The 16,728-nt window shown below is 40.6% G+C and overlaps 2 protein-coding genes and 1 long non-coding RNA gene across 3 annotated transcripts; 1 reads left to right on the plus strand and 2 right to left on the minus strand.

Moving 5' to 3' along the window:
- Positions 1–80: 80 nt before the first annotated feature.
- LOC120296279 (probable flavin-containing monooxygenase 1) lies at positions 81–2,758 on the minus strand. The gene is made up of 5 exons (XM_039318037.1): positions 2,299–2,758; positions 1,886–2,123; positions 1,549–1,724; positions 892–1,250; positions 81–554 (listed from the first exon to the last, which is right to left on the minus strand). The coding sequence occupies exons 1-5, from the start codon at positions 2,737–2,739 to the stop codon at positions 212–214; spliced, it is 1,557 nt and encodes a 518-aa protein (XP_039173971.1). The 5' UTR covers positions 2,740–2,758; the 3' UTR covers positions 81–211.
- Positions 2,759–9,725: 6,967 nt separating this feature from the next.
- LOC104453462 lies at positions 9,726–12,453 on the plus strand. The gene is made up of 3 exons (XR_727124.3): positions 9,726–9,765; positions 9,888–10,075; positions 12,168–12,453. It is a non-coding gene; the product is annotated as an uncharacterized LOC104453462 (long non-coding RNA).
- Positions 12,454–12,931: 478 nt separating this feature from the next.
- On the minus strand, positions 12,932–15,652 carry LOC104453463 (probable flavin-containing monooxygenase 1). The gene is made up of 5 exons (XM_039316671.1): positions 15,167–15,652; positions 14,747–14,984; positions 14,410–14,585; positions 13,753–14,111; positions 12,932–13,405 (listed from the first exon to the last, which is right to left on the minus strand). The coding sequence occupies exons 1-5, from the start codon at positions 15,611–15,613 to the stop codon at positions 13,063–13,065; spliced, it is 1,563 nt and encodes a 520-aa protein (XP_039172605.1). The 5' UTR covers positions 15,614–15,652; the 3' UTR covers positions 12,932–13,062.
- Positions 15,653–16,728: the final 1,076 nt, after the last annotated feature.

A 16,728-nucleotide genomic window follows, 5' to 3' on the forward strand; every position in this document is an offset into this window, starting at 1 on the left:
ATTGAAAATTATCTCATTGTAGGAGTCGGTTTGAGGTTGTAGATCAATGGTTGAATCCTCAAATTTAGGGCAAGCTAGAATTTTGTGCTCCAAGAGCAATCATAGATTATTTAGTGCAAAATATGATTTCACATCAGTAAGAGAAGGGGAAGAAAGTTTGCTGAACATGGAATACAAAGGGGAAAAATGATGATAAACGCACATTTCATCTTCATGGAGAGACATAATCTGTTGGGCCATAAGGCTCAAACAGCTCAGCAAAGAATCCCTTCTTTCTCTTAGAGTTCCATCCCATGTCTCTGCACAGTTGATCATTGTACCAAATGTGAAGTGCAGCAATGCATGATCTTCTGTAGTATGGACCTGAAGATCGCTTCATGTACTTGTCCCACTCTTCTATATCCTCCTCCATCCCCTTAATGGAAGGTAGCTTGAACGTACCTGCGAGAAGCTCGGCTAGCCACCGGCACCGTATCTCCGATGTGTACAAGTTTGCAGCACTTTCTGAGAACCCGATCGCTGCTAGTTGGGGAATTCGGGGATGAATGCATTCTCTGAGCGGATGTGATCACATAATTTAGTCCATGACAGCAACCATAGAGAAATAACACAGGCTACTCATCTTTTGGCTGAACTTTCCAAAGCAAAAAGTGCACAGTTTCATGCTTAAAAGTTTTCCAGCTATAATTTTTGCAAAGAAAAAGTGTTGAGATGAACGATGAGAAACCAAAGACATTCCCAGGAAAGAAAAAAGGACGAATAAATAGACAAAATTTTCTCTAAATATGAAGACAAAAAGCATTCCTAAAACCAAATGCACCTAAATCTCCATGAGAACCCAGAACACAGGATCAGATTAGCTTATAGCAGGAGGGAATTCTAGGGCAATACCTGTATAGTGGAACTATTGAATTAGGAGATCCAGATAAGCAGTCCTGAAACAGTTGCGACTCAAACAAATCTATGAGCTTCTTTTCGCCCCTAAACCCAGTCGCGAGGATGACCAAGTCTGAATTCAGAGGCTCGACCTCTCCATCGATTGAAATCCCGTTCTTGCAGAATCCGAATGCTGGGGCCTTCTTCAAGATTATGCTTCCCTCTTGCACCCTGTCGTAGAACTTTTCAGGTACGGTCGAGATCAAGCAGGAGCTGATTTCTTGAAGGAAACTGTGTTTTGGCACCATCCCGAACTTCTTCAACCGAAGCTTTCGCTTTATGTGGCTTTCAACAAACTTGGAAATCGCCCATCTCTGTCATTGAAGTGGATCGTATTACACGAACAGCATGTAACAGCTAATGAATTTAATCATATGATGCACTTAATCTGAATAATTTCGAATTCAAATTTATTACTCCACGTGGATAATTCTGAATCCAAGTTTCTGTGGCCAAAATTACTGGCTCGATATTACTAAATGGTGAAAGAAATTCCCTTGCAGATCTAATTAAGAAGGCGCCTATATCACTGTAGGCGGACAAATCGACATTTGTTTGGAAAGAACAAATCACTGTGATGAGAAGTTTCAAGAGATCTATCTCGTCGCGTACCAGGGGCGATAAAAGCGTGGCCAAGAGGCTCAACAACAAGCCCTCTCTGGGCTTATGCACGAGGAGCTCTGAGAAGCGGGTGAGGTAGAGAAGTGCGAGAGGCACGCCCCACGGTAGATAATCCGGCACGTTCCAGTGTTCCGTTTTGTACAGCACCGTACAAGGTCGCTCCACTCCTGCAGGGCAAAAATTTCAACCAAAAGGAAGTTGCCACAAATCCACTCTTGTCAAAATGCCGGAGCTGGAGGAGAGGCTTGCACACGGTGAAGAAAACGTAATGCTGCGATGACTAGGCTTCAGTTCAAGGAATGTCGGGATTCAGGGGTTTCGCACTTACCATTGACAGTTGAGCACTCCATGGCAATGTCCAATGCGGATTTCTGCAGCCCGACGACCACCACTCTCTTGCCACTGACGAACTCCTTCGCAGCTTGGTAGTCCATAGCTGCGTAGTCCATGGAGTGGATCACCTTGCTATGGAACGCCTCCGGGCCTCTGTTCGGTGGAAACTCCGGTATGTTCGGAATGCCACTGAATCGCCCGACACAAAGAATCACAAAGTCCACTTCATACGTCTGTCATTGACATTAGATGGTAAGGTATAGAAACTAAGAAATTGCTGTCGAGCAATCGTTAACACAAAATGGAAATGAAAATTGTAACGGATTGCCGGTCTAAATAGATATTGGCATGAGACAGTAACATGAAACTGCATTAAGAAGAGTGCAATAACAGGAAGCATACGTCTACCTCAGTTTCAAGGCTCAGACAATCCTGCGCTCTGATCTTCCACTTCCCACCCGAGCTGAATGGCCTGCCGTCACCGCCCCACAGGCTCCATGACTGCATCGCCTCATCAGGTGGCCCCTCGTACCTGATGCTAAGGACCCTGGTGCCGAACTTGATGTGCTTAGGCAGGTCGAAGTGGTGGGCATATGACTTGATGTACCCGAGCACTTGATGTGTATCGGGGAAATCCTCGGCGACCGAGTCCGGCCATGGGAAGTCCGAGAACTGGTAGGCTGGTTTTGGGGTCTGGAGCTTCGTGGTCTCCACGGTCTTTGTCCAGACTCCTCCAATGCCGGCTTCGGACTCGAAGACGATGGGGTGGAGGCCCTTAGAGAGGGTGTATTTGCAGGCTAGGAGGCCGCTGATCCCAGCACCAACTATGGCTATCCTTTTAGTATCCATCTCACTTTGTTCAAATGGCTTTTCCTGTTCTGGAGAGAACTAGGTATATATATATATATATATAATCAAAGGTCTAATGATGTTGGGTGGAAATGCACTAAGAAAATTGATTTGAAACCAACCACCCATCTGTCGGTTTCTCCTGAAACAGTTCTTCAGGGAAATATGATTTTACGTGTTTCACTTGCCTTTACCAATGCTCGGTCCGGCATTAGCATAGCTTGGGGAACATTATGTGCCTAATTCAACGCATATTGGCAGCCATCGTCTTTGAACCGACCTCTTGACTAGCATCACTTTTTTACCTTTAGAAAATCATCTTGAAACTGTAGAGTACATGGCAAGCTGTCTATTTCTTCATCAATATAGTGTTTACCCGGATTGACTTGAGGACAGAATTAGACTTTCGAATGTATTGCCTAATAATCCACAACAGTTTTATTTAAATATTTTAATAAAAACTGTGTGTTTGTTTTGGAGAAAAATTCATGTAAAAGATGATGCTTTGCAGGAAACCATTTTGTAGAAAAAAGTGTTTTTTCGAACTTTATACATGCATATTTTCTTAATTATAAATGATAACCCAGGTGGATTAACGGGACTGCATTTCTTATTTTAACGTGTTGGTGCTCGCATGCTCGACATCCCCCAAGCTTCCCTCTATATATTTCTCTTCCTTAAAAGGAGGGAATACCTTTTCAAAGTTTAAATTTAACTAGGATGAAGCATTTTAAGGATTGCTTAGGTCCAATTGGATGAGTAATTGCAAGTTATACGTCCCATATCAATTTGGTAAGACCCATGTTTGCTTTGCTTTTTATAATTTACTCAAATAATACTGTTTACAGAGTATTTCCTTTGCCGTGAGGAAAAAATTGACTCTGTAAAGTGAAACCTTGAGCTCTAACTCTTTAACTAGAGAGAGACAATATTTTTGTAATGTGCAATTGAACTCAATAATCAAGTGATATAAGATCACACTTTAACACCTCATTTGAAGTGCAAATCAAACTAAAGTCGTATACAAGAAGGTACATAGAATTGAACAAAGGGGAGTCATAAATGCCCAAAAACCCGAGATATAAAGGACTCGAAAGCCCGATTTTAATACTATGTTAAAAATTTCAACTAAAAGGTAAATATATCATACAGCAAGATAAAATGTAAATATAAGAGACAAAAGGAATCTCCCAGATACGCCAAGTGGTGACGTACTTTGACCGATCTTATCTTCCTCGGAGATAAATCGCTGTCTCTACGTATCTTTCGTCTTCTTATATTTCAAGGTAAACTTCTTCTCTTTCCAGGCGATCTTCTATGCACAAACAAGAACCAGAAAAGAATGAAAAGAGAAAAGAGGAAAGCGGCCCATCGACGTCACTGCTGGTGGCATCGCCGCCGGTCGAAGCTTATCGATGGAAGAATTTATTATTGCAGAGCTTGATTCCATACCGACGTGGGACCATATGGAAAGAGCAAGATAATGTTTTCTTTTTCATATTTCCATTTGACTTTTGTGTTCCCAACAAAATCTGACCCTGATCCATTTCCGAAGATGATATCCAAATGCTGCAACAGTTTTGGGAACACTTTTGTGTTCCCAACAAAATCTGACCCTGATCATATCTATATGATCGTGCTGTCGAGATGCGCGAGAACCCTTCTGTGACTCTCGTGAAGCGAAGCCGTCGAGATGCGCGAGAATACCAGTCCTCACCACCCGACTATGAAAACTATGAAAACTCTATTAATACGTGACTATCGAGGCGTACTTCGTAAAACATAAATTAAGACCAAGAAGGAAGAAAAAGGAAGTGAAGAACAAGAACGATGAAGATGTATTTTAGAGGCAAATTCTAATCTTCTTATTTTCATCCTTGTACATGTGTAAATTTACAATATAAAATATAAGAATAGCATAAAGAATAAACAAGATTACAATATGATTATAATTTCCTACTTTATCTCCGAGCATCTTTGATTGAATCAATTAAGATGAAGGTCAAGGATAAAATCGTATTTATCTTTAATACTCCCTCTTAAGTTAGTGCATAGATATCTTGGATGTCCAACTTGTCAAGTGAGCTGTAAAAAATCCTATTTGATGCAGCCTTCGTTAGTATATCCGCCAGTTGATCTTCCGATTTTACATACAGAAACCAAAGAACCTTGGTATCCAGGTTCTACTTAATGAACAAGATTATGAGAAGTACCTCAGTGTGATCTACCTCAATGTGTTTTTTATGGTCATGTTGAACAAGATTATGAGATATACCGATGGTTGCGCAGAACAACCTCATCTCAAAGATAGGAGCATAACCGAGTTCCATCATTAATCTCTTAGGCCATAGAAGTTCGCAAAGACCTTTGTGCATCCCCCTAAATTCTGCTCTGCACTTGACAATGCTACCACCTTTTACTTCTTGCTCCTCTAAGTAATTAAGTTTCCTCCTACAAAAGTGAAATATCCAAGTCGACCTCCCAGCCCCGTTAGCATCCATAAACCCCTCAATTTCAAGGTGCCCATTTCAGAAAACGAATTCCTCTTCTTGGAGGCCCCTTCAATTAGTGAAGTATTCTTATCATAGCATCCATATGAACTTCAATTAGGGCATGCATCACAGTATAAGCAATATCAGGTCGAGTATGTGACAAATAAATTCATTTTCCTACCAACCTTTAATACATTTTTTTGTTAGTCAGTACCTGATTTGGATACTCCCCAAATCTATGGTTTTGCACAATTGGAGTGTATGCAGATTTACAATCTAGCATCTCCACTTCCACTAACAAGTCCAACACGTACTTCATTTGCGAGAGAAATATTCCACCTTTAAATTGTGCCACTTCTATTCCTAGGAAGTACCTTAATCCCCCAATTTTTTTCATCTTAAACTCCAAGAATTTTCTCTTTTGGAGTTTAGAGATTTCCTATGTATCATCCCTGCAATAATCATATCGTTAACATAGATAATTGGTATAGTTATCTTTCCTAACAACATCTTAAGAACAATATGTGATTTGCACCACGCTAAATGTACCCCCTTTTCTTCATTGCCACATTGAACCGATTGAACCAAGCATGGGGTGACTGTTTCAACTCGTATAGAGATTGTTCTAGCTTGCAGACCACCCCACACTGTGAAGGAAAACTATACCTTGATGGAATGTCCATATAAATTTCTTCTTCCAGATCGCCATGAAGGAACGCATTATTGACATCAAACTGGTGCAATGGCTAGTCTAGATTCACCACTAGAGAAGTAAAACCTAAACATTGTTGAGCTTTACGACAAGGGAAAATGTCTCTTGATAGTCTACCCTATATGTCTTCGTGTATCCCTTCGGTACTAGCTTTGCTTTGTATTTCTTGACGGAACCATCCCCTTTATATTCAACCATTAAAACCCATTTGCACCCCACCATCTTCTTCCCTTCAGGCAACTCTACCAATTTCTAAAGTCTTGTTCTTTTGCAACGCCTCCATTTCCTCCTCCTTTGCTTGAACCCACTTTGGGTCTTCCAAAGGCTTTTGCATCCTAATTGGGATGTGAATTGAAGAAACATTCAACAAAAATGCTTTTAGTGGTTTTGATAGTCTCCTTGTTAAAACATAGTTTGCAATAGGGTACTTAGATCTTTTCCCCTAAGCATCCATTGAGTACCGGTCAGGAGGCTTGCCCCTATTATACCTATCAAGTAACTTATATTCCATAGATATATCAGAATCATCAAGCAAATAAGACATAGTAGTAGGAGAAGTCACCTCAAGAATATCCTCAGAAGATGAATTCAAATTCGAATATTGAAGAGGGAGAAGTTGTTCTTGTATATTTGGTTCTTATACATCCCTAATTGCCGATTGTGGAGCTTGCTCATTTTCACCATTTTTTGGTGGTTGCTTTCCATTTTTCAGCGGCATTCCCACCGGTTGCTACTCATTTTCGGGCTGCACCTCTTGCGTTCCTCTTGTCCTCTAGACATGACACCACCCACTTGCCACCAATTCACACTTTCTTCCTATATTTCCCCTTGAAAGGAAGAATTGGTGCCAAGATAATTTTTTTTTTTAACTCAACAAAACATGACATCTATTGTCACATAGTTCTTTTGGTAGCTAGGTGATAGCAGCGATAACCTTTCTGATGTGTACTATATCCCAAGAAAATACATTGAGCAAGATAAGGATCAAGTTTGGTCCGGTGAATCTTTGAAATATGGATATAACCGACACACCCAAACACCTAAGGTGAAACAAACAAGACAGTTGGCAAGGTAGCATGTGTAGACAGTACTTGTAGAGGTGTCTTGAAATCCAGTACCTTGGATGACATTCGATTTTGGAGGTGAACATATGTCGCAACTGCATTGTCCCAAAAGCATTTAGGAACGCGACCTTTGGTGAGAAGGGCACAAGTGATCTCTAAGATGTGTTTTTGCTCCGCTACTCCATTCTATTGTGGTGTCCGAAAACATGATGTCTCATGCAGTATAGGTCATGTTCCTAAAAATATTCCTTAGGTTGTGCATTAATGTGCTCTTCACCATTATCACTTCTCAAAATTTGTAACTTCCCACTAGATCGTGTTTGCACCATTTAATGAAACACTCGAAAAATATTAACCACCTCATCCTTGTGTTCCAAAAAATAGAGCCAAGTCATTATGATGTGATCATCCATAAATATAACAAACCAACATCTTCCGGAAACTGCAGATCGGGAGAAGGCCCCAAATATCAAATGGACTAAGGAAAACACAACACTACTCTTATTCAAATTGATTAGAAATGGCATGTAATGGCTTTTAGCCAATATACAAGTCTGACATTGAAAAATTGAATATGATAAATTAGAAAACTACTTCAGGAAGTAAATGGCTCATATAGTCAAATGAAGGATGCCCCAATCGGCAATGCCATAGCCAAATCTGCTTCCCCTTTAATCTAATAAGCGTCGCACCTAGTGCACCCTCCCAAAACTAAAGTCATTCAAGTAATAGAGCCCCCCACTTAGTATCACGTCCCTTTGTGAAAATATCAAAGTAGCACAATTAAGATCTTTAGCCGCCTGCCCCACTGATATTAATTTTTGTGGACAACGATGGCATAAGTAAAGTGTTCAGTAAAGATATAGAAGGGAAATAGCAACGGTTATAGTGTCTTTTATTGGATATATAATCCCATTAGCATTTGAAATATTCTGCCACATTGATTTAGTAAGACTGACAAAATCATCTATTGTGAAGGTCATTTGATCTGTAGCACTTGAATCAATAATCCATCGACTACATTTATTCTGAGAGTTACTAATGAAATCATGAGCATAATTACCTTCACATCCAGTGGTTGACTTCCTGTTCGGTTTTACCTATGCTATTAGTGATAGCTAAGTTTCCCTTTTCCACCATTCGCTGCACTCTTTGCTTGTTTGCGTGCCTTCACCTCCTTCCACCAATCAGGATACCCAATCAATTTGAAACATGTTTCTTGGGTATGCTTCACACTCCCACAATTGGAGCAGCCACCAACTCTTGTTGAGGAAGATTTGCTTCACAGTGCTCCACTTGGTTGACCTCCACTTGTCAAACCACCTCACTTTGTCATTTGTAAAGCCGACATTTGTCAAGTTCGGTAAAAGGTCTGTGGTCCTACCTTACTTCCTCAAGATACCATAGCTGCAGACGAGTGTGTGGTATCTTTGTGTGCCAGCATCACACTCTGTCGTATGTCCTCCCATCGAACATGAGTATAGGCCTTCTCAACTATGGGAAAAGGCTGCATTTGAAGCTCATTCGCTTGAACTTTATCCAAGTAGTCATCCACATATCAAGGGAGATGTAGGCCCGATCTTCCTAAATAGCTGAATTATATTGCTTGATATCGATAGGGCAAACCATCGGATTTGGGTGGCGGAAGCCAATCTCGCCACGAACCTTGCAAACCATTGTAATAAGTCTTAGTAGGTCCTCTAGATGTCTCATCCTAGTCACATGTTGTTTAAGATCATAAACCTAGGATGCATCAATTCCATCAAAAAGGAGGTAGCAATTGAATCCCAACCTTTGTGGTTGGGAATTGGATAAAATTCCCAATCAAGGCGGGTTCCATCAAGTTTATCAACCATCCCTTCACTATGGAGTCCCCATTTTCCATTTGCGAAATTCGGGATCAATAGGTTTAGGCTAAGGAAGGTCTCCATTGATATTTTGCCATTTATCTTTCCTTGAGATGTACATCTTGACAACTTGGGGCCATAAACAATAATTGGTCCCATCCAACTTTATTGAAATTTGTGGTGGCTCAAAATCTCCTTTATTCAATTCATCAAATCCTCCAAAAAAGCAATGGTAGGATTGGAGGTCTCTCCTTGCCCCTAATGAGGCACCATATCACCATGGCCTGACATAGCTTCAGGTCACTCTCCTAGACGGTTCTCCAACGGAATCAAGCTACTACCGTCTACATTGGCGCATGGAGTAGTGACGATCTGGGTCGTGACGATTTGGGCAAAGATGTTGCTACTTGGGACAAGTTGGAGTAGTGTTGGTCTACGTGGCGTCGGTGTGAGGATCAAAGCGATGTCAAACTAACTTCCCTTAGATTGACGTTGGTCAAATTGTGGCACAAGAAAGCTTACGATAGTGGTGTGACTCGAAAGTAAGTATGGTGAGTCTGGTTAGTAATGGAGGGGCAATTGCAATGGCACGGTAATCAGAACAGTGTGGCGGCGGCGATAACATCATTATGTTTTGAGATTCAATTGCTAGATGTCATATAGATAGTTTGTGATGCTTCCTACTTGTGGCTTTCCATTGTTTCAACACTAGTGAGTTTGATTTTTTCTGGTAATCTCGTACTCCAATCTTTAACAGCAATACTGATGAATTCTCTATTCCGTATGCAGCTTGTTCATCTCGCAATAAGGAATGACTCGCTGGACTCCTATTTACATGTTGCTAATGGAACTTATGTCTTCACTGCTAACAATTGTGTGATGTGCACTTGCGACGTAGCAAATAACTGGACGTCAGTATTACTATTCTAGAATTTCTTTAGATCACATCCTTCTTGTGGACAATCTTCCATTAATTCTTCTCTTTCCAAACAATCTCTTAGAATTTATGATTCATTTCCCTATACATGAATAGATTACGTTGCCAGCCATCCCAGCTTAAGCCATCTAATCAGTCGGCTTGCCCCTCAATGCAATGCGAGGGTTCAAATTTACTCCTGGGCAACTCAACTTCGACATCTTGTAACCGCACAACCTGTACCTATGCTGGTTATATGAACTAAACTATTCTAACAGTGCTCGTCAATGATAACACTTGTCCAGGTACACACTCAAAATTCATGATGGCTATGAAGTAATGAACTTGATGAAGAGATCACTTCACCTATCCCATAGTACGCATTTGTTTTGAATAGCCCACTAAAAGCTTTATAACTATTGGAAATGGTGATCCATTTTCTAGAATCTCCTAGAGTTGCTAAACTTCTAGAATTCCCTAGATGAAGTTTCTGGAAGAAAGAGAAAAATGTAGAAGCACATGTGTAGATCTCTCTAGAAGAAGAGAGGATAAACTACAATCTAAAACTCTCTAGATTAAGCCAAAGTGGACAACATTCTACACAAATCTAGAATGTTGGTAGAGCACCCTATAAATAGGAAAGAGGGAGAGCATAGTAGAACAACAAATGTAAAAAGAGTGAAGGGAGCTAACCATAAAAACCACTAGCTCCCTCACCAACACCTCCTTCAACTATTGTAAAATTATTTTCATAAACTAGTTGAATTATCTTTGTCCCATAATTTCCTATCCTTGTCCATTCTCTACAAACTGTATCATACACTTGCACACACCATTAATAAAAAACTATAACTAATACCAAAACCATGCTTCCGCACGCTCACATCCAAATATTTTTAACATGGTATCAGAGCCACGTCTTTGGTTGGAATTGGGTGTTGTCCTACCTACCCATTCCTAAAACTACCCTTCCAAATACCCATAAACTAAACCATGGCCAACCCAACCTCATCCTCATTTCCCATTCCCATTTTTGATGGGAACAACTATGATTTTTGGAGCATAAAAATGACTACATTCTTGATGGCCCAAGACTTATGGGACATCGTGGAAAAAGGTTGCGAGGCTCCACTAGAAGGTGCACGTGTTTCGAAGGATCAACTACAAAATGATGCAAGGGCGCTATATTTTATCCAACAAGCGCTCTCGAAAACTGTATTTCCAAGAATTATTGGAGTGAGGACTGCAAAAGAGGCTTGGGATATACTACGAGAAGAATTTCAAGGATCGGAAAAGGTATGCACTATTCGCCTTCAAACTCTAAGAAGAGATTTTGAGAATTCTAAAATGAAAAATTATGAGACCGTACAAGAATATGGTGGAACGAAGACGGAATAAAAGACATGAGACAAACTACAATATCCGAAGTATCCCGAAAATGGATCAAGGGGGAGTGTTGGAAATGGTGATCCATTTTCTAGAATCTCCTAGAGTTGCTAAACTTCTAGAATTCCCTAGATGAAGTTTCTGGAAGAAAGAGAAAAATGTATAAGCACATGTGTAGATCTCTCTAGAAGAAGAGAGGATAAACTACAATCTAAAACTCTCTAGATTAAGCCAAAGTGGACAACATTCTACACAAATCTAGAATGTTGGTAGAGCACCCTATAAATAGGAAAGAGGGGAGAGCATAGTAGAACAACAAATGTAAAAGAGTGAAGGGAGCTAACCATAAAAACCACTAGCTCCCTCACCAACACCTCCTTCAACTATTGTAAAATTATTTTCATAAACTAGTTGAATTATCTTTGTCCCATAATTTCCTATCCTTGTCCATTCTCTACAAACTGTATCATACACTTGCACACACCATTAATAACAAACTATAACTAATACCAAAACCATGCTTCTGCACGCTCACATCCAAATATTTTTAACAATAACACTTTAACATACCTGTTATTCTTAATTTGATCCTTGATTTTTCCTATAAGTTTTTACTATAAAAGCTGGAAAAAATTAATATTTTGACAAAAATACTGGACTGTACTTTTTCCCAAGTTGATGCAAAAGCCCTCTGTCTAGAGCTTTGTTTGCATTGTTTTGGATATGCACCATGGCCACAAGTTTTTTCGGTTGCGATGCACTGCATGTCTTTAGATTTGCCAAAATATAAAATATAATTGCACACATGAGCTAAAAATGATAGAACTTGCTGCCGGAATCAATTGTTTTATAGAATTGTTGATTATCCCTATGGCCGACTGTTAGCAATGAGGTCGAATTGTCTACTCTTTATACTTTCTTCACCTATAAATTACTGGCACGTCAGTCATTGTGATTTGTAGTCCACTACCTATACTTCCCTAATATTTTAGGGGCTTGTTTTGTAAACAGTTTCAAATAGCTTCGCCATGAAGGACAGTTTTCGGGCATTTAGCTGGAACGTCTTCCTGATTTTGATCCTGCCCCTGCTCTCTTTCCATCATATTCAGTGATGACATTTGTATCAAAGACTGTCACCCTCGATGCTTACTTCTATGTCTGTCACCTTCAATACACGCCGGTACGTCTGTAAGTGTTGCGCATGTCACAGAGATGTGAGGTGCCTGTTTTATCCTTTGGCACTTCTGTACCATAGAATTGTAGCTTCCCTTGTTCCAATGGAAAAATTCGATTCTTCTTTTTGGGGGTTCCATTCTTAGATGGCTAGAATGTTTGCTAGTTTAGATGGCCTGGAGTTGTGCAATGTTGAAACTCTATTGCACAAACTCTATTGCACCTTCAAGAATTCGATGTTGTCGTCGCCAATGTGTCCAGACTTGCGATTTTTTTTTTTTTATTCATTTTCTGCAATGGCAACGTATGCGATTTTGCTGTTCAATTTGAATCCCCATTCCAATTGTCCTCTGCGATGACTCAAGCACGTATAACTAGGTTCTAGTGAGTACTTGATTTCTTCCTGTGGCTCATACGAGAAGTGCTTGACTATTTCAATTTCTCCTCTCCATCATATGTCTACACCTTTAATTCATGTTATTGTCATGGAAGGATCGTACAACTTAAAGTGATGGAAACTTGATTGAATCGTATCTCATTGTAGGAGTTGGTTTGAGGTTGTAGATCAATGGTTGAATCCTCAAATTTAGGGCAAGCTAGAATTTTGTGCTCCAAGAACAATCATAGATTATTTAGTCCAAAATATGACTTCACATCAGTAAGAGAAGGGGAAGAAAGTTTGCTGAACATGGAATACAAAGGGGAAAAATGATGATACACGCACATTTCATCTTCATGGAGAGACATAATCTGTTGGGCCATAAGGCTCAAACAGCTCAGCAAAGAATCCCTTCTTTCTCTTAGGGTTCCATCCCATGTCTCTGCACAGTTGATCATTGTACCAAATGTGAAGTGCAGCAATGCATGATCTTCTGTAGTATGGACCTGAAGATCGCTTCATGTACTTGTCCCACTCTTCTATATCCTCCTCCATCTCCTTAATGGAAGGTAGCTTGAACGTACCTGCGAGAAGCTCGGCTAGCCACCGGCACCGTATCTCTGATGTGTACAAGTTTGCAGCACTTTCTGAGAACCCGATCACTGCTAGTTGGGGAATTCGGGGATGGATGCATGCTCTGATCGGATGTGATCACATAATTCAGTCCATGACAGTAACCATAGAGAAATAACACAGGCCACTCATCTTTTGGCTGAACTTTCCAAAGCAAAAAGTGCACAGTTTCATGCTTACAAGTTTTCCAGCTATAATTTTTGCAAAGACATTCTCAGAAAAAGTGTTGAGATGAACGATGAGAAACCAAGGACATTCCCAGGAAAGAAAAAAGGACGAATAAATAGACAAAATTTTCTCTAAATATGAAGACAAAAAGCATTCCCAAAACCAAATGCACCTAAATCTCCATGAGAACCCAGGACACAGGATCAGATTAGCTTATAGCAGGAGGGAATTCTAGGGCAATACCTGTATAGTGGAACTATTGAATTAGGAGATCCAGATAAGCAGTCCTGAAACAGTTGCGACTCAAACAAATCTAGGAGCTTCTTTTCGCCCCTAAACCCAGTCGCGAGGATGACCAAGTCTGAATTCAGAGGCTCGACCTCTCCATCGATTGAAATCCCGTTCTTGCAGAATCCGAATGCTGGGGCCTTCTTCAAGATTATGCTTCCCTCTTCCACCCTGTCATAGAATTTTTCGGGTACGGTCGAGATCAAGCAGGAGCTGATTTCTTGAAGGAAACTGTGTTTTGGCACCATCCCGAACTTCTTCAACCGAAGCTTTCGCTTTATGTGGCTTTCAACAAACTTGGAAATCGCCCATCTCTGTCATTGAAGCGGATCGTATTACACGAACAGCATGTAACAGCTAATGAATTTAATCATATGATGCACTTAATCTGAATAATTTCGGATTCAAATTTATTACTCCACGTGGATAATTCTGAATCCAAGTTTCTGTGGCAAAAATTACTGGCTCAATATTACTAAATGGTGAAAGAAATTCCCCTTGCAGATCTAATTAAGAAGGCGCCTATATCACTGTAGGCGGACAAATCGACATTTGTTTGGAAAGAACAATCACTGTGATGAGAAGTTTCAAGAGATCTATCTCGTCGCGTACCAGGGGCGATAAAAGCGTGGCCATGAGGCTCAACAACAAGCCCTCTCTGGGCTTATGCACGAGGAGCTCCGAGAAGCGGGTGAGATAGAGAAGCGCGAGAGGCACGCCCCACGGTAGATAATCCGGCAGGTTCCAGTGTTCCGTTTTGTACAACACCGTACAAGGCCGCTCCACTCCTGCAGGACAAAAATTTCATCCAAAAGGAAGTTGCCACAAATCCACTCTTGTCAAAATGCCGGAGCTGGAGGAGCGGCTTGCACACAGTGAAGAAAATTTAATGCTGCGACGACTAGGCTTCAGTTTAAGGAATGTTGAAATTCAGGGATTTCGCACTTACCATTAACAGCTGAGCACTCCATGGCAATGTCCAATGCGGATTTCTGCAGCCCGACGACCACCACTGTCTTGCCACTGACGAACTCCTTCGCAGCTTGGTAGTCCATAGCTGCGTAGTCCATGGAGTGGATCACCTTGCTATGGAACGCCTCCGGGCCTCTGTTCGGTGGAAACTCCGGTATGTTCGGAATGCCACTGAATCGCCCAACACAAAGAATCACAAAGTCCACTTCATACGTCTGTCATTGTCATTAGATGGTAAGGTATAGAAACTAAGAAATTGCTACCGAGCAATCATTAACACAAAATGGAAATGAAAATTGTAACCCATTGCCGGTCTAAATAGGTATTGGCATGAGACAGTAACATGAAACTGCATTAAGAAGAGCAACCCCCAATTATGCAATAACAGGAAGCATACGTCTTCCTCGGTTTCAAGGCTCAGACAATCCTGCACTCTGATCTTCCACTTCCCATCCGAGCTGAATGGCCTGCCGTCACCGCCCCACAGGCTCCATGACTGCATCGCCTCACCAGGTGGCCCCTCGTACCTGATGCTAAGGACCCTGGTGCCGAACTTGATGTGCTTAGGCAGGTCGAAGTGGTGGGCATATGACTTGATGTACCCGAGCACTTGTTGTGTATCAGGGAAATCCTCGGCGACCGAGTCCGGCCATGGGAAGTCCGAGAACTGGTAGGTTGGTTTTGGGGTCTGGAGCTTCGTGGTCTCCACGGTCTTTGTCCAGACCCCTCCGATGCCGGCTTCAGACTCGAAGACGATGGCGTGGAGGCCCTTAGAGAGGGTGTATTTGCAGGCTAGGAGGCCGCTGATCCCAGCACCAACTATGGCTATCTTTTTAGTCTCCATCTCACTTTGTTCAAATGGCTTTTCCTGTTCTGGAGAGAACTAGGTATATATATATTAATTATATTTATGCACTCGCTCATGATCATGGTTTAAATAAATCGATTTTGTTCGAAAATACAGGTTATGACAATAAATCTAGTTCAATAATTGTGAAACGTTTAATTACTCGAATGTATCAACAGAATCCTTTGTTTTTTTTTTTCAGCTAATGATTCTATCTAAAATCCATTTTTGGGCAAAACAAGAATTTTTATTCTCATATTATCTCCGAGGGATTTGCAGTCATTGGGGAAATTCCATTTTCCGTATAATGAGTATCTTCCTTAGAAAGGAAAGAAATAGCAAAATCTCATAAATTACAAGCAATTCTAACCATATTTCCTTTTTTAGAGGACAAATTTTCACATTTAGATTATGTGTCGGACGTACTAATACCCTATCACATCCATCTAGAAATCTTGGTTCAAACCCTTCAGCTCTTGGGTGAACGATGCCTCTTCTTTGCATTTATTACGTTTCTTTCTCCACGAGTATTGGAATAGTCTTATTACTCAAAAGAAACATATTACCATTTCTTCGAAAGGTAATCCAAGATTATTCTTGTTCTTATATAATTCTCATATGTGTGAATACGAATACTTCTTTCTTTTTCTCCGTAATCAATCTTCTCATTTACAGTCAAGAACTTCTGGAATCTTTTTTGAGTGAATATATTTCTATGTAAAAATAGAACATTTTGTCAAAGTCTTCTTTGATAATGATTTTCAGTGCATCCTATGGTTCTTCAAAGATCCTTTCATGCATTATGTTCGATATCAAGGAAAATCAATTCGGCTTCAAAAGATACGCCTCTTCCGATGAAGAAATGGAAATATTACCTTGTTAAGTTATGGCAATATCATTTTTACGCCTGGTTTCAACCAGGAAGGATCGATATAAACCAATTATGTAAGTATTCTCTTGACTTTTTCAACAATACCATTGTGACTGTTACAGATGTACGGGGTCGGGTAATGTCTTGGTCCTTCGCCAGTACTTGTGGATGGATTCAATGGTACAAGAAGGGGGACACCATTTGCTACTCAAACCGCAGCAGGAAATGCTATTCGGACAGT

The sequence above is a fragment of the Eucalyptus grandis genome, chromosome 7 (assembly GCF_016545825.1).
Source record: "Eucalyptus grandis isolate ANBG69807.140 chromosome 7, ASM1654582v1, whole genome shotgun sequence".
NCBI lineage: Eukaryota > Viridiplantae > Streptophyta > Magnoliopsida > Myrtales > Myrtaceae > Eucalyptus > Eucalyptus grandis.